Source organism: Lissotriton vulgaris, unplaced genomic scaffold (genome assembly GCF_964263255.1).
Source record: "Lissotriton vulgaris unplaced genomic scaffold, aLisVul1.2 SCAFFOLD_1690, whole genome shotgun sequence".
NCBI lineage: Eukaryota > Metazoa > Chordata > Amphibia > Caudata > Salamandridae > Lissotriton > Lissotriton vulgaris.
The window spans coordinates 339462-358646 of NW_028241971.1; the positions used below are offsets into that span (position 1 = coordinate 339462).

Here is a 19185-nt window from a genome sequence, read left to right on the forward strand (position 1 = left end):
CCCCTTAAGAGGATGCTCTGCCCTTCCCAAAACCATGTTCACTTATGACACTGCTCAGTCGAAACGTGCTCAAGCCTCAGATAGCAGTTACGTTTGCCACTGAACTGGAGTGTCTATGCGGTCTGTAACCCGCTGTTTGCCATGCTGCGTTTGCGACACTTGTGCTGTGTTTGTTATACACTGTTGTAGCTGTGCTGTGTGCGTATTACAAGCTTTAGTGACTGCACTGCTTGTACTTTGTTTTTATAATACTCTGTGGGGGCTGCGCTGATTTGTGCTAGGCTGGAAACACATTTTGTAAGTATCCTTAGCAGCTGCACGTAGTTTGTCCTGTTATCCTGGTTGCACTATATTAGTGATGCACTCGAGGTGCAGCAATGAGTTCTTACTGCACCGTTCTGGAGGACCTGCACTTATTGAATTGACCTGAATTTAACTTTATATAGGACAAACTGTTAACCAACTAGGGTGACCCGTTGGCATGTTTGGGAGTGGCAGTACAGTTTTTGTTATGGGTTGTTGCAGAGTTTTTGCAATGTGCTGTATGGTTTAAATGCAGTATATGGATGGTGCTATTGTTGTTGTGTAATGTAGAACCTGCACTGTGCTCTTATGCATTGTACTGGCTGCCCTGCTTTTAATGCGTTGTAACAGCTGTGCTAGATCTTCTGTATGCCGAAATTTAAATCCCATAGTATGATAGGACTTATATTATTATTATATTTCAGCTGTCCAAAATATCCGTCCCTGTTGTGATGGAGTAACCCGTCCGCCGTTGTCTAAATCAGGCCCTAAATTCTTAATGCACTACATTGGATGCACTATGTGTGTTTGCACTGGAGGGGCTGCTCTGAATTTGAAATGCATTCTAGTGGCTGTGATGTATTTGTAATGCAAAGCAGTGGCTCCTTGGTGGTTTAATGTGCAGCATTTCCTGTGCTGTGTTTGTAATACACTACAGTTGATACACTGTCTTGCTATATTGGATACACTGCAGCTATGGCTGTGGGGACATTGCCAGTACTATCAGTTCCAGGAGGTAGGCAAGGGACTACATTTCCAGAATTCCCACTTCGAGGAGGCAGGTGAGTCTGGCATGAGTCTAAGCAAACAGCATCTGGACCCTTATTACTGGATTCTTTCAGGAGTCGCTAGCCTTCCTTGAAGAAAGCTGTCCTTAGGATTGACAGAAGATATCTTACCCCTGAGTCCTGGGATCCTCCCATTGGGTCGTTCGTGTGTTGTGATTCACGTAATAAACTCGTCCATTGTCCTGTCTCTTTTCTAAAAGGGAAAGAAAACGAACATGGTGAAAGAATCCCTGCCTTATCGACAAGTCCGCAAGCGAGCAACGGGGTGGCAGTGACGGAAGAATGACTTGCGGATTGCGAGAGTGAAATCTCAGCATACTTTAGTGTGCAGGCGTGGAAGTGGAGGGGGAAGAGGATGACCTGGACAGGGAGTATGTGAAATCTGGAGCAATGACCGGTCGGGTAGAATTCTGTTCTGGAAATGTATTTAAGTGTGAAGAGGATGCTTGCATTCGCTATACAATATTCCCTGTTAAAAAAAAAAGGACATGTCGTAGAGCACAAGAGATCCTCAAATTTACTAGGTTCTAATTCAACTTGGAAAATAAAGGACTTACTGGGTAAGCACTCTATTGATACACTGGGGACTGTGGAAGTCACAAAATCATGAACACACAGCAAGAGGGACCAACAGGATTCATCTTGGAAAAAGACAGGTTGAGAAATAATGGCAGGTTGTAACAAAAGACTGTCCCTTTTGAGAAGGACTTGTCGGTCACTCAGTATGCAAAACCATCAAGCATCTCGAGAAGAAACTTGGCCTGAGCAAAGATATTATGGGAAAATGTTGAAAGCAGGACATAGGAAACTGTCATGATTACACCATTGATTGGGCAGTCAATTTCTGTGCTACCTGAATGTGGGGAAAAAGAGGAAGCAGCCATAAACAAGCAAAGGGAGAGATTGCTGTGTTCAGCTAGCCGCATCAGGAGTGATATGGTGTAGATTTTATCAGAGAACCGAAAGCTGTTGGAGAATGATTTCTATGGTAAAAGAAAGCTGAAATTGATTAAAAGACACTGTTTATTAAATATCAATACATTTTACTTCCTTATTCACAAAACTGCATTTTTGTTAACAAGAAACACGAAGGACAGCAGTTTAAGGTCTGACCTCCTTAAATAATCAGATAATTTCTTCCCTTGCACAGCTGAATACCACTGCATCTTCCTTTGGTGAAGCACCTATGCAGAAGGACAGACCTGAGGTGAAAGGGTGCCTCCTCTGGTCGGACAGTAAACTATGCTTGCACTGTTCAACTTTGAGCACTTTTAAGAAGTGCGCACATATTTCTTTGACCAGAAAGTACGTTTGACTTTTATTATCCACAGCTGTCTTATTAAAACCACAAAGTCAGTAACAGAAAGCAACTATGACTGTACGACCCTAACCGCAATTCGTTTATGCAAAGAATCCAAAGCCATCTTTGTCCACAGTACCACCCAGGAAGCCGCCAGACTTGTGGCCATCTTTCTTTTGGGGGAGAGAGGTGGTTGAAAGACTTGAATGGCATTTAAACCTGTACTGCACATTCTTTTCTGCTCCGACTACAAGACAAGGGATACAAGACTACTACACCCAGGACTACGAAGTAACCAAGATATTACCAACCTTACATGTATGAGCAGTGGACCACTACATTTACAGCACACTGCATAGTACGTGTGACTAACAACACAGATTATTTTCAAAGTGTTTCACACAATCTTCCCGCTTCCACGTTTAGACACTCAGCTTTATAAACCACAGTCTTTGGGAAAAAGCGAATGATTCCTAAGTTTACAAGTTCAATTTTTTCTGAGCTAACTTGAGCAACCTTCTCAAACTATTGACCAGTCGTATGTCAACAGTGTTAAAGCATTCTTTTGATGCTACAGCCCATTTTCAGATACCCAATCATCGAAAAGCTGGGAATAAATAGAGATCTTTCACCAAGAAGGCTGAAACAACAAAAAAGAACATAAGCCAACTTTCTGGTCAGTGATGACAAAATCTACAGCTACCCAATGGTCTCTGATTTTTCCACTGTAAATGTATCTCACTGATGTCAAACTGACCAAAACGGCATCTGGCAATCTTTTTAAGTTCAAAGAGGTGCTTTCTACCAGGTAAGGCTGCAGTATATATTTGTGTTAAAGAGTTTAATAGCACTCCATAATGGCTCAGGGATTGACAAGTTTTAAAATTAGTTTCTAAAGAAAAAGGATACATTTGTTTTTTTTATTTAATTCTTCTAAAATTCTGAGACGGAAGTTGTTTTTCCTAAGCCTATTGCATTTTAATTTTTTAACACTAGCCGAAACTTCGAAGAATTATCAAATGAAGTCTGGGATAAAGAAGAGAAACAGACGGAAGAATGGCCAGAAACAAGTACATCTCTCAAAAGAGAGCAGCCGAGGTATAAACCCACAACCACAGCAGTCAAACAGGGTACATCATTCTTGTCAATAAACAGAGAAGTCAAGTCTGGACCACTGTCTCACCCAGCTGAGGATGCCTGGCGCATACATGTCAAAAGTGTGAAAAATCTTGCCCTGCTGTGGAGAAAATGTGCAAAATGTGGCACCTTCCAAAAGCAATAAATGTATTATTTCAAAATGTGAATGTCCAGTTATTCTTATTGCTTCCAATACCATCGCCTACATAAGACAGCTTCTTGGCTGCCAGGATCACCTGTTTAGAATGGAGGAGAGAAACCAACTGTGTTTTGTCCAGAATGACACAAAGTGGACACATGGGAAAACCAGGTTTAAAATATACGTTTCTTATATACATTCCTGGCGATTTATTCACTCGACTGCATCTCCTCCTTTCTGTGACTTGTTGAGTTAATCGTCGGAGAAAGGAGACTGCTTGAGACTATACAAGTAATCAGAGGCCTAAGATTAGCATTTGGAATGTCCGACTCAGGCAGGTCAAGAATAACCTACATCCATTCATGAGAATAGCCAGCCGAGCCTCTTCCATTCTTGTCTCCTTCCAATGGAGCAAGATCTGCCCGTTCACTGGCTGAAAGAAACTGAACTCTCAACTGCATCAAGGCGTCCTTACAGCACACAGAAAAGAAAATATGACCACATCTATTAGATCCGGTCCGACGGAGAGTTAAGGAAACTGTACTTTTTCAGTGCGTCTTTGCCAAATTTCAGCTTGCCCCTATTTGGACTTGGCGCCAAGTCAGGAGGGCTTGCTTATCGTCCGGTGAACTGGGAGAATTGTTTGGGAACTCGGTGACTGTTGCAACCTTTCAGCTCGTTGAACAATTATTTCGTAGTCCACATGCTGACAGAGCACTGTGTGTGTACCCTGGTCTACTGAGGCTCGTATTCCACAAACTTACATTTATGAGCAGGAAGGAAATGTATTATTTAGATCTACTGTGTGAAAAGGAAACAGAATCTGTAGAGGTGGAACGCTTCTAATTGGACCAATGCAAATTACATCCAGATGGAACTCGTGTGTGGTCAAAATTGCTGAACAACAAAGTGCACAGAGGCTCTACGAGTGTAGCCATCATGCGTTATAATTAAAGAAGGTCAAAAAATAAAAGATCACCAAATACACACCCAAAAATGATCGTAGCCATCTTCTATGCCCATAAATTTACTTATTGCCGCCAGACAAAATCCAGCAGGGAATGCAAGTTAAAAAAAAAACACAACATCAAATCCGGAAACATTTACTCCATTGACATAATAAATGCGGCAAACCTAATAACACCCTTAACCTCTTCAAATGTCACCAAATAGCACCCACAATCTACAAAAACGTACAGCCTTATAAACGCCACAAACTAACAATTCATATAAATAATGCCAGGCAAACTCCACAACCACATCATTAAAAGGCAGAAAACAAATCACACAGGCCGTAAATACTAAAATAATGTCGGATTACCACCATGATTTACAGAAACCTACTGACCCTTCAAAAATCCATTTCAACAATTTAAAGTAACAAAATTCACAACTTCAAAAACCGTGGCAAGATCTGGTGCTGGGCGCACCCAATCTAAAAATACAGATGCTCCACTGAAACCTTTTACTAGGATAACCAGTGTCTGCTTTGATAGCATAGCATACACGAACAATGTAATACAGATTTTCAAGTCCAAAAGACTCCAAAGAAGACAATAACCACAAACAAAGAAGTCTGTGGAACTTTAAGTGCATATATACTGTGCCATCTAAACATCCGTTTTGGGCTGGTTCAATTAAAGGTAGTATTTGAGCATCATATACTGCCAAGATTGAACCTTGTGCTCCAACACAGGTCCTTCTCATCCTGAAGGATAAGGAGTACGCACTCACAAACCCAACTAGTAAAGCGACATTGCATATCTATTCTCAGTCAAACTCATAAGGCACTGCCATATGATTGCTACATTCTCACACCAACCCATCAAATATACCAGATAAATTCAATAACCTCACAGAAGCCTGACAAATAACTCTATTGGCCTCACATGCATCAAACATTGTGGAGACCCTATAACCTGACGACAATCAACCAAATGTCAACATAAATGTGCCTTCAGAAATCAACTCAAAGTCTTGAGTAAGACCAACTGATCTCTTGTGTACTAATATCAAATCTGGTAAACAAATCTGTAATTGACACAACTGTATCAAATGCTATAACACAGCATTGCGCAAAATCATAAAATACACCAAATTATATCAAGGAAAACACCATTTTAAAAACAATTGGTGCCAGCCAAATCATCTTTAATAACTAACCAGCAGACAAATATTCTCCAGGCTCCAGCCACCACCTGCTATGCCACTTTCACTCAGAAATTAGAAAGGTCCTCTTCCTTACACATATCTATAAAAGAAATTGGTGCTGAAAAGAACATAGGGAACAAGAGCAAACAGCTAAAAGGAAATGGGGTTTGGATGGCAGATAAAGAAGTATCCCTCGCAAAGGAACACTCTTGCCTCAGTATGTAGGCAGGCTCCCTGGCTGATAGGCCCTGCGGGTGAAGAGATGGTCTACAGAGATCCAACCCATGCATGAGCCCTTGAAAAGCCGAAACAGTCCTGGGTAAATAAGACAAAGCTGGCACCAGATGATCTATGTAGCCACCAGCTCCCAACTTGTATTCCTAGAGTTGATTATGATCCAGCACACCTACCAATTTTGAAAACTATACTTAAGGTATTTTTAGAATACATGTTAATCAGGCCTTAAGTCAAATGTAATTGTTCTCATTCATCTATCGCAATGTTGCAGGCACAGAATCCTGTTTCACAAAAATACGTCTGGTCCCCTAAGAGGTTTGAAAGTGAGGGAGATGAGGAAAGCAAACTTCTCGACAACAGAAAAGGAAGGAAATAACAAGACATGGTAAGCATAATCACACTTGTGGTATGAAGGGATGCAGAAAAAAGCAAATACAAAGAAAATCTGTGCACATATGCACAATCCTTGAGAAAGGGCTAGAAACTGCACCTTAGTATGTGAGTGGAACTGCAATACATGAGGTGAGAGAAAATGGAAAGATAGGGACAAATCTTGGGCACACCATAAAACCCCAAGCGAGAGAGGTCAATAATACCTGGAACAATACCTAGTACAACCAGAGGGAGAGATGACAACAGTCCAGGCCCATTGTTGAAAAATACCATCCCCCAAGAAGGGGTGGAAAATAAAAAGAAGGCAGCTTATTAACACGACAGTAAATCACAAGTGAGAAGGTAGAGATGGAAAACTTCCAAAAACCTCCAGGGCATCAGCAGCAATCCCTAAGAGATGACGGTTAGGTATATTATGATCCAGGCCCTAGTTTAACGTGCCTACAGGCACATTTGTGCACAGGGAGTAAACCTCGCTTTACAGGTTTAACTGTTTCTGCTCAGGTTTCACTAATTAATGAGTATTGAGGAGCAGTGCACGTGGCATCAGAGAGCAGTGAGAATCTGTTCTTGAATCAGGCCCTGAAATAATTCAAGCAACATTGGTAGCACATACTTCAATCCATGAAGTTGTTCAAGACCCAACATTTTTTGAGAAGGGACACAATCCTTGGAAGAAAGAGAGAGGAGAGATAGAGAAGGGGCATTCAACCCTCTGGTACATCGAGCGTGTAAGAGAGGCACCAGAGCTGGATCCCATCCAGATACTCCTCAAGTACCCCATGAACCTCAAGCAAGGATACAGGACTTCAGAGAATCCTGCAAAATCAGGACAGCCCAAGAGAGGCCAGAGAGACATCCCAGCAGTAACTCTAGGAAGCTGAAACTACATAGAAAGCAAACCCTGGAAGGGGGGGGGGTTCAAGGACGAAGACGGTTGTGTAACTCTCCCTCAGACAACTGCCATGGGATAAAATACCAGTTACAAAACGAAGTACGGATAACATTTGAGTGAAAGGAATCGCCAAAACAAAACGTAGGAGCTCCAGAAAAGTGTAAGGCTTCATGCAATGCTGAGGCTGCTTCGAGAACCCCAGGACCTGCCCAGTGGATCACTCTGCCTCAAAACCACGAGATACACGCCTAGACTTGTACTTGTTCAGCTCTTGTGCTGTGTATTTATGACTGATGTAAATTATGATAATCTTGTGGTGTTCTAGTAAAGTAGTTCTACTGAAAAGCACTCTAATAACACCTGTGGGTAATGTCAACGCTACATAAAGATGCAAAAAATAAATATATAAATAAGAGCTATTAGGTTTGAAACTACCATTTGAGGACTCGATTCCTTAGAAGAAGGGAAGGTTATGGGGTTGGAAAAAGCACCGCGGTCTAATTTTCTAACGAATCGAGCTGGTTTAGGAATGGGAAATGATTGGGAACCACTGGACACTAACAGTGATGCCTACTCTGAAGAGGCAAACTGCCAGCGTGCGCTTGACTAGGGCTAATAGGGTACAACATGCTAGGTGAGCAGGGTTGGTGCATGCGTTTGCGGGTGCCAAGAGCGCGCGCGGTGCGGACGCGGGGATGAAGGGCGCAGGGAGCAGAGCGCGCGCCGGGCGCGGGGACAAACGGATCGCGCGCGCGCAGCCGCTGCACTTACCCCAGCCGGACGGCAGCGGTCCGAGCGGGTCATTCTCCTGCGAGGCGCCAGCGGGCTGAAGGAAGAGCCCCGGGTGGGACGTGCACCAAACACAGCACAAAAAACACACACACACAAAAGAAAAGACAGGTTAAAAACTGAGCTGCGACTGGTCCAAGTGGGGGTGATGCGCTGAGGAGAGCCCCGGTCCAGGACAAGGTAAGGCACGCGGGGGACTGAGACCGCGAAAAGAAAGTGGCTCATAGTCCGGCCAGACATCCCTCCAGTGCTGCGAGCCCTGTGCCGAGGCGGGGAGATATGGCAGCCCTCCCCCCGTGGAAGAGCTCCTGGCCGCCCCGTGTCCCCGCCCCGAGCTTCCGGAGTACGGCCCCGGCACACCCACCTGCCCCTTCCCAGGCTACGGACTGAGGGGGCATTCATGAGCCGGGCAGACAGAAGGGGGGTTGCCTCCAACACCTTCTACCTCAAATAATGTCTGAATTCACCATACAAAGCCCCTTTCAACTCAATTCTGCATTATACACCTCGTAAAATGCCCAGTAGATCTCAATGCCCCCTAGAGAGCGCCCCACCCGAGGGGGGCTACCTTAACGCCGGGAGGGGTCTGGGCAGCAGGTTCCCAACACGTACCACATTTGTAAGTATTTACCAAAATGCACCACAGTGAACCCATTCACCCAGAAAACAAAAACACCTTAGGCTTTTTTTCAGTGGAGAAATTACAATCTACGTGTTTCTTTTCTACACGTCTATTTCCCGATTTGGGGACTGGCTTTCTAAGATCTTATTATTACACGAAAGGATATTTCTGTGCTTCATTTTCACTGAAGGGAACAGCATCCCAAGCAGGTGGTAGTGTGAGACAGCTCTATCCTGCCCTCGAGCCTCCTCCCTGCCTCTACTAAAGTCCCACAGGGAGTCACCAGACTTGGAAACGCACGAGCTGCACGCTCTCTCTGTACAGAAATAGTTTTCTTTTTTTCACTTAAACACATATTTCCTACTTCTTTGCCACGGTAAATAATAAAACTGTTCCACGCAATGACAAAACTGATCAAACTGCAAGTGATGGTTTTGGTCTGGACCAGGATGGGTAGATCTTCCACTTCTGAAAGAGTGACTTTTTAATTTTTTTTTTTAACACTTTAATGATCTTGCAGTTTAATCTCTCCAGAAACGATACTGTGCTGATGCAAGTCAACAATGAAAAAACTGTCTTAGTAAATCTCAGAATGCGCCAAAATACATGGGTGGATGTGTGGGAACCCCCACCCTCCACCTACGTAATTCCTTCTCAGTGCATATTAATGCAAGGCAGAGACTTCAGGTGCCTTGCATTATTCCAGATTTACCAGGCCAGGCAGGGCCACGCATGTTAGCTTTGCTAGGTAAATCTGACTTAGGGATTGCGTTGCCCCAGGGTCACCCTGCTTGACGCAAGAGCAATGCAATCCTTTGATAAATCTAGGCCTGTATTGTTTTGCCAGACAAAAAAAAGTAGAAAAAAATACACATTTTTATTTTACAAATAATAGGCTCGGACCTGTGGGAACTCCAGGAGAACTAGATAGTGTTGGCAAAGATACCTCAGCATTATAAGCCTCATACGACCAGTGGCATTTGCTTGATTGGGGTAATATACAAAGCCTCCTAGAAGCAATCTAGAGGCACTACAAAGGGTGCAAATTTGGTACATTCCCATACGTATCAGAGAACATGTGGTTGTAATGCAGTGCATGCTGAGAAAGGTTAAGCGTTTTATCAGTTTAACCAAAACAAAATGTGCTAGCCAAACTCAAGACGGGTCATTATTTACGTTCTAGGTCAGTGGTTCTTAACGTGTGATCCGAGGACCCCGGGGTCCGCAGGGCCTACTCGATGGGTCCTCGACTGTTTTACAACAATAAATAGTATACATATTAATCAAATAAAATCAATAACATATATGCAAATAAGGACGCAACATTGAAAATGTAAAAAAACTTTTTCTACATTGGATTGTGAATTATACAAAATATTTCTATTTAATTGTTTGGTTATGCGTATTTGTTTTTGTGCATTGTTCTGTGGTCCAAATCGTAGAGATTGCTTACAACGGGGTCCAATAACCTCTTCCATGCTCATGACGGCTCCCGGCCGTCATGACCATGCCTGCGAATGGAATGTCTAGCACTGTGGCGGAATAACCGCTGCAGTGAAGAGGATAATGACAGTGGAGGTCCAGTAATGATTCAGTGAGGAGCCCCAGAAGTCAAAAAGGTTAATAATCGCTGCATTAGGTAACCTATTGCTAGTCATCTGAGCCAAGCAATGCATTTTTGTGCACTATTCATATTACTCCCACAAAACAAATTAACATCCAACAGAACATACTAGATAGACCTTATCGTCTGCATCCAGAACGGCACTAAAAGGCCTAGAGTCAGGTGACATGTTGGTCCCTACAGTAAGAAGCAGCAAAAACATCTAACATAGAAATGGACCAGAACACAATATAAATAGTACAATCAAAAGCCGAATCAGGCAACTGTCTGTGATAAAAACCTCAGAAATATGATGGAAAGAACCAAGTTTCCAATAGTATGATCCATAAAAATGGCACATACCTGTAACATAACATAATATGAAATTGTCTGATGCCAACATTTTGAATACTCTTACACTATACAGAATTGCCTAGTGGAAAGACAGCCACCACCATGCATGTGTCGTCTTAACATCAGCCCAAAACATAACTTTAAAACACAATGGAGAGGTAGAAACCAAATCAGGTAGATTAAGATCCAATATACAATGGTTATTCTCTGGTCTGAGAGCCTGAAAGAAAGAAATAGGCAGTGGAGAAGAAGAGATACCCACCAACAAGTAAAGTCAAGGTTACATGAGTAAGTTAAGGCTGTAGGACAAGCTAGAAAAGGACGGCGAAATGGCCAAAAGGGGGAAAAAGAAAGCAACAATGTTAATGACAGAAAGAGAATGGGGTATAACCGTGAAAAAAGGGTTCCATGAAAAAAGGGTTGGAGAGAAAGAAAAAAACAAAAATCCAGTTCCGTGGAGCTAGATTGGAAAGGGTTTTGGGGAATTAATATGTTTCAGATCCATCCTGAATGCTGCAAGAGAAGTGGTTTGCATAGAGTGAGATGGGGTGAAGTCGAATTCTGGTCCCATTTGCTGAAAAGGACTGGGTCATTGTGGGCTTATTTTTTTTTTAAAGATGGAGTCCAAGAAAAAAAGATTTAACACAGTGTAGAAATCACTGGCCTCCAGACTCTTTAGTCGTATTGGTCAGGTAACGAAAAGCGCCTTATGAGAGATTGAGGCTGCCTTGTAAAGTGGTCTCACTTCACTTGGGAAACCACTGTGCCTAAGATAGGAGTGCGTTGGTCAAATGTTTTGCTTCAAGTGACAAAAATAGCCATCAAACTCACTTTTGGTAAACCGGTAAAGAGGCAGTTGTCATAACGAAGTCCTGGCTGAACCCCCATCCCCCAACAATCACAGTTGTATGCGTGCATCCTTAGACATTGTATTTATTTGTGATTAGAGGTTTAGGGAGGTATTCAGAGTTTGCACAACAAGACAGTCCATCTAAACTATTTAGATATCCTGTCTGCCTTATTACAAGTGCACAAGTAATACGTCAGGCTGGCACATTCACCACGTCTGTGACACAGTTCCCCAGCTGTCAAACTCTAAGGCCCTAGGTATTTGTTAAGAATAAGGGTGAATGATTTTGCACTACCAATAATTTCAGTATTGCAGCTGAGCATACTGCAGGAATCTAACGATGATTGGGACAGGAATGATAGCAAGCGTAAGTGAAAAAAGGAGGAACTCCGTTTTCAATTGGTCGAGTTTCAAGTAAAGGATGTCATCCACTCTTGGATGATCAGTAAGGCTTGGATAAGGAACGAAACATCATTAGGTGGCCTGATCTTAAAATAGAGGCATGTATCATCAGCACACTTTACTACTGGATTCCATATTCTTTAAGTTAACACAGAGAATTTCAAAGTAAATACAGGCAGGTTTTGAAGTCAAAATACTCTCTGTGGCAAGTTAAGAGAACTAGAAAAATAATTACTGATTCGATCTACTGAGCTCAATTAGTGAAATGTGAAACAGACTGGGTAAGGAGTAAACCATCCGTGCCCATACGCTCTTAGAATATTAATAGACGTTGCATGATTGACTACGTTGAAGGCAGTAGGTAATCAAAGCCAGCACAGATAGTAGTATAATCTCCAAGAATGGCAGAGAGTTTCTTGAATAGGGGAGAGACTTGCACAATTTTACGTAGTTTGGCAACACTCCTTGAATAAGAGGAAAATTCACTTTATTTTGTCCAAAGGGATAAGTTGCTAAGTCAGGTATTTAGCGATGTTCCCAGAACAATCCATGATAAGGTTAAAAGATTTCACCTTAGCAATAGTTTTGTATGCAATACCTTCTGCCATTTCTCTGAAATGTAGCCACCTGATCCTTGGTCTACAATTAAAGTTCAGGTTTTTCAGAGTCAGATAGTTGGGACAATGAGAGTTCAATGCACTTTACCTTCTCATCAAATCAGTGGGTGACTGCTTCAGATTTAGCAACAGGATCCTTAACTGCTAAGTTGATTTTTGGGTAACATGATTACTTCAAACAATGTTTAGGATGGTTCTTGGCAGAATTAATAAGAAATTTAAAGTGGATGACCTTTGCATTAAATATATGTCCTTTGTATTGTCTCCTTGCACCCTTAAAATTATCTAGGCTGGAAAGGGTGACTGTCTCCAAGGACTCTCTATCTCTCTTAACTATTTACTTACTTCAAAAGGTTCTCTAAATAAACATGGAGCAGACAGGGCCGGACTGGCCATAGCGGGCACCGGGCATTTCCCCGGCAGGCCGCTAGGGTGGGGGCCGGTTTTGGACCCCTGGGGGCCGTTTTTGTTACCGGGGGTCGGCAATATCGGCCCCCGGTAACAAAATTGGCCGAAACCATTTCTTGCAAACTACTCAGCTGCACTCCCTCCTACCCCAGGGGGGAGAGGGGGGAAGGGGAAGGGGGAGGGAGAGGGGAGAGGGGAGGGGGGGGGGGTTGCTGAGCAGTTTGCCAGGGCCGGTTTCTGTTCCCAGTCCGGCCCTGGGAGCAGAGGATCTTTTCTTGCTAACTCGGCAAGGAACTCAGCAAAGCATTCATTGTATTTAGTAGGTCGGCACCTCAATCAAAGTCAACAGTATGTACTAGAGTGTTAAGGTCAATGTTTTTGGTGCTGCAAAACAAAGTAATATTCTTTTTGGGTTTACCCAAGGTTTTGCTCAGCCGGAAGGCCAACGAGAAGGGTGCATTGAAATGATCGTAGCACTCCCTGTTAATGTAGGCAGGCTTGCAGCAGTGTTCTGCAAGATCTATCATGACCAAAGTGAACATTTTGATAAAAGTATCATGGGAGTCACCCAAGTGAAAGTTAAAGTCCCTTATGATGCTGTGTGAATCACAAAGAATTAGTTGGTTTGTAAAGTGCTCCATGCTTTGCTTGATAAAAGTAGTGTTGTGTTGTCATCGCATTTAGACAATTGAAAGGTGCATTTAGGTTTTTGATCTCCAACAGGAAGTAGTAAAAAGAACAGTAGCAGTCACTTGCTCCTGCTTACAACGACTAACGGTCTTGTGAATTACTGCCACCCCTCCACCAGACCTGGTTTCCCAATCACAGTGTCTTGCGATGGTAATTGGTGGTGGTATATTTAAAGAAAAGCACTCAGGAATGTAATTTAATATAATTTGAGCGAGTGGTGAACATTTGGAGATTTATCACATTAAATTAACTTAGTTAAGGCTAGCTCTAAAGCTTTTGACCAAAATACCAGAGATTCTCTAAAATTACAATAGCTGGGAGTCGCCAGATGATGTGTCACATTTGATCGCTATGAGGAAAAAAAACGCCAAATGTCATATATTCTATTGGCACTATGAATCATTGCAAACAGGTAATTAATAAACATGAAATTGCACAAAGGCATTAAAACGTAAACGCACTGAATTTTTTTTGAAGGTACAAAACATAAAAATTCGTTTTAATAAACATTTATTAACTTCAATTAAGACCACCTTTGCTCTAAATCCAATACTACATTCCAAAAAATAGATAACTATAAGAAAACTAGCCGTTATGCCCCTTGCAACAGGCAGTCTCCCTTGCACTTTCTTTCTTGTTCCACTTTCTATCAAATATTAAAATACCCCACAGCGGAAATTAGTTTAAATGAAAAAACTATAAAAAATGCGGAATGTACTTGAAAACTAGTTGATTAATACATGTCAGCTGTCAAGTGGTTTTATTCCTCATGCTTTAATTGTTTTACATTTTGTTTTGTATAATGAAAGCGACGAACTTTGTTGATGTTTTTGATTCTATTTTAGGAAGAAGTTTTTACAAAAGAAGAACGTGTAAAATAGGATTTTTATCAAAGGTATTATTTTGGGTAGGTAATGCAACAAAAAACACGGTCATGTCAACTGTGGCTTAAAACTACATGCAGCTCTGGTTACATTCATAGCGGTATTCACAAATAAGTTGTGTGGTGGCAGTACAGTGAATAATTAATTGATTTCTCCCTGTAAAAGTAAAATATTACTTTATTTCTTCATGGAGAGTCAAGCATGGCTCTGGCCCAAGCCATCACACGCTGGCATAAATAATGGATTACTGCAAAATCAACAAGAGGCAATACTACAATCACAAACACCTAACCTAGCAGCCAAAGCACTAGCAAAACAACTTATTTGCGTAAATAAAAAATGAAAATTAAGAACGGTACTCCTTCTGCCATAAATACATTTTTTCTTTTTTCTCCTGTTTATTTAGAGTCGTGGCCAGAATTGAACTCTGAATACTTAAACTTTACATAAAGTCTCAGTTAAAAAAAAATGTTATGATGTATCCAATTCTAAATATTGAGTGGATGCCGTAGTTGATGTCACATATCTCTGGGCTCCTTAGCATTAAGAGTACCGTGTTTTGGGCTCTTCTATTATTTTTCAGTTTTGTTGCTTTCAAATATGTATTGTTCTCAACAAATGTCAAGGATGAGGATATAGGTTTCCTGTACCAATATACATCAAGCTATAAAATCTAATTAATGTAATGGTTGATCAAGATCATTACTACTTGATATACTAGGGATTCTGAATTCTTCGTAGAGCAATAAGAATTCTGAAACCTAGATAACATTACAATGTTCAATGCGAAGCTTGCTCTGTCGGATTCCAAAAGGCACAACACATAGGAAATGTGAATGTGAAATTTGCGAACATGCTGAGCAGAGTAAGAGTGATCAAGGGGAAAAGACTGTTTTATACACATTTGAATTTCCATCAGTGAAGTAACGTCATCCAGATTCATCACTTTTCCCTGTTAGGCATGGGCGGGCCGGAACAGTCAACACCCATTGGTGGTTACATTAAAGAATAGTTTCTATTCCACTCATGATGATGAGCAATAAGGCTTGCTAGTGAAGGTCATAAAAATAAGATTGTATATGTAATGTGCCTTTCAACCAGCTCCAAAGGGTGGAGAGCATTGACCACTTTGAAGCCATATGTTTCCAAGCATGTTTACGTTTAAAATTATTCTGTGGGGGTAACTAGAAGAAAAAAACCTCCAATATCTTAGCCCACATGAAACTAGCCCCCTTGTTCTACTTCAAAAATAAGTTAACAGTGCATCTCTTCAAACAGTACTTTACTTCACAATAGTTAAGGAATCTCTGATTCACCTTATGTCCTAGGACATATTTGAAGACAGAACACCTGCCCCCATACCATGTACAAACCTTGAATTCCCGCTCCACCTCCCACTCCCCCATTATCTATATAGAGCACTCAGTTGTATTCCAGCTTAATTTACAATATAAAATAGTTTTAAACAACATTAGTGCTTTAGAAACATTAGCTGTTGAAGATGAACAGCAAATAACATGGGAGCACTATTATTAAATCAAGAGTTCGTTGTTAAATCTCTTCAAATCCAGGCATTTCCCGGTCCTTGTTCTCAGACCAGTGAGCGCCTGTCACCAGCTGTCGACTTCATTGATTTTAAATAGCATGGATTCTTCTGTGAGGAAAATAATTCCTGCATTGCCACCATTGATGAAGTCTTCAGATTTTCTAGTTGGTGGTAAGCCTTTACCCAGCCACCAGGGTTTCTTCTGCTTGTGCTCCCTTCCTTTTATTAACAAGCCTTATATACACAGATGTCCATCAACCCACCTATCGCCATGAGAAACTGGTTATTGCTTGGGGTAACCAAACTGTCATAATCAAAACCTGCCTGATTTTTGTAATCCATAAAATGAAAACAGCTAATCAAGTGATCTTCAATTACGCACTAGACCTTTAGAATTCCTTGCCGGAAGATCTTATGCTCTCTCCTTCCCTCATGACCATCCACAAATCTTCAGAAACCTATCTTTATAAAAAGTATCTAATAAAGTAGTAATCTATCTTTTTTGACTGTACTGTTATTCTACGTTGTGTCTATAAACATACAGTCCTCCACTACTCCAGGAATAGTGTCCTGCTTTACAGGCCTCCCTTTTATGAGTAAATACATTCATTTCTTCCTGGATTTACTTCTTTTGAAATTATTCCTTGCATTACATAACCCAATTGGATTGCAGTGTGCAACGACTCATGGTTCTAACGAGGTACTCCCTTCCCTGGATCTAGTCCGATTGACAGGACAGTTTCTTACATCCTCTCCACTGGTGACATCAGGAGCAGTCTCAGAAAATATCTCACAAACAGCTAGAGTTGTCGTCATCATTAGTTACACCTTGAGGTCTGCTTCGCTTGAGTTCCACATTTATAGTTTTGTGTATTTGGGAATTAAGGTGGAGTCCTATTCACAGGGTTTCATCTCGGAGTGTACTTCCTTTGTCAGGAGCAAAAGGCTCACTTCATGCAAATCGGTCTCAGAGTTTGCTTTTATTGGTTTTATGGATTTCGACTCAAATTGAACATTATTTAAAAAATATATTTATGACCATTGGATCTTGAGGGAGAGTATTTGTTTCTTTGGAACCGCTTTCCACATATTATGCTCCCTGGCTAATGCACCAGCGCTAAAGAAAATACATATTCTTTGAACATTGTGGAGTCAGTACTGACAATGGAAACTTATCTTCATTCCATTGTTGTTGAATTCTATGCTGTGCTCTAGCTGGACATTAAAGAATGAAAATAACTTTGCCAAACTTAGATTGCAAAGCTGTGGTCACTATCCTTCTTTCAGCCATGCCTAACAACTGTAGTGTTATGTAGGAAGGTATTAATGCTGCCTGGTTGACAAGCTGTAGTTCTTGCTGAGCAGACACTCAGATGGCAAGTAGAACTAGAAAATTCCAGCATATGTTAATGGTGTTGGCCTGGCTACCTTGGGTACCAAAAGACAACAAATTCAATGTTAGGTATTAACAGTGAAACATCTTAATACCCAGGTCCCATGGTAGAACAAAGTTGAAAACTTCTATCTAACATCAACTTTTTGTCAAATTCCATGAGATTCAAGTGCTCCTCACTGAAAGGACGGTCACTTGTAATGAAATATTAGCTACTGTGGAAGGAACCCCCGTGAAATAAGAGAATTAGTCAATGTATTAAATTTCACTAATATGTTAGTCATGCCATCTTAATAGAACTTATTGTGTGGTATATAAATGTTTTAGGGATTCTATTGGTTACGTCTCTAGTACTGCGAGGCTTCAGTGATATGACACTATAATCGATTTCTGAAGTGAGGGAATGCATATCATTTCGTTTTTACATTAAGTCCGGGTACAGTTCACAAAGTTTCACCTTGGGTCTGCTTCTTTGAATATCACTTCTGTCAATGTCTCACCTTTACTTTTCTAATTTAGAGTTGCTGCACCTGTCTTCTTTTTGCTTTTCAGGAGAGCAATTTAAGGAGCAATAGCAATTTTCTCATTTTAAACTAAGGCTCTGGTTATGAGACAGGCATCCGAGGATACCACTTGACCTGACCACAAATGGCCCAGTATTTTGCACCAAGTTTTTCCAGTGCGGGAACATCTGGACAGATTTTACCGACTGGAAATTCCAGAAGCTAAAATCACACGAGGCCTTAGCTGCAACAGCAGCCAAGCCTCATCTTCCAGCCCAGCTGAGCTTTTTCTTTGACAAGTCAGGGATATGCAATGCTCCCTGTGCCAGATTAAATCTTCCTTTCCCTACTCTCCAAGCCTTTCTCCCTCCACCCCCGCCCTGCATGGAAGGCCCTGATCCCATTTACCCTTTATCCAGAGCAGGTGAGAAAGGAAAAGTTACATCCCTAGAATTAGGGACTACAGTGTGGATCAATGGAAATACTTGCACAAGGACCAACACAGTCTAACAGATATCAAGAGGCTTGAAGCCAAGTCTCATCAAGGGAGTCGTCAGCTCTTATCAAGACAACAAGTGGAGTCACCAACCTACCTATAAACAAGCATTGGAAATGCAAAAGGTCTCGCATTAGGAAAGTTTGAGCTATTGGTCTTATAAATGACTTTTTTAAATTTATGTGTTGTTTTTTAAAATATCTAAATTAATAGCTTTGTCATTTACAATGCCAATAGTTATAACTTTTGCAAATGTGACACCTATAGCATTTGTAATGCAACATGTTTTGTATTTACGTGACTTAGATGTATTGATATTACAAATAACAATGGCTTTTAACTTTTTTAAATAATTATTACTTAAATAAAAGTGATTGTAATTTATAATGGCAATAGCTTAAACTTTTGTAAATAACTTTAGTGAAGATTATGTTCAGTGTATTTTATTGTGACGAAAATCCAAGAACAGAAGTGAAATATTAACATCTTTTTTGACATTTGTAATAAAGCTTGAAACATTGAGAGAACATATTTGAACCAGTGATGCTGTGGTTGCGCTGAGTGATGCTGTGGTTTGCGCTGAGTGATGCTGTGGTTTGCGCTGAGTGATGCTGTGGTTGCGCTGAGTGATGCTGTGGTTGCGCTGAGTGATGCTGTGGTTGCGCTGAGTGATGCTGTGGTTGCG

At 41.3% G+C, this 19185-nt stretch overlaps 1 protein-coding gene across 1 annotated transcript in view; it reads right to left on the reverse strand.

Annotated features, from left to right (window-relative positions):
* Nucleotides 1–19185, reverse strand: part of LOC147669119 (NEDD4-like E3 ubiquitin-protein ligase WWP2) — a 252572-nt gene that overhangs the window by 112200 nt on the left and 121187 nt on the right. Inside the window, exons 6-7 of the mRNA XM_086948211.1 lie at nt 8115–8169; nt 1203–1284 (exon numbers count right to left, since the gene is read on the reverse strand). Of these exons, the coding sequence (XP_086804337.1) occupies nt 1203–1284; nt 8115–8169 (137 nt within the window). The remainder of the gene's footprint in view (nt 1–1202; nt 1285–8114; nt 8170–19185) is intronic.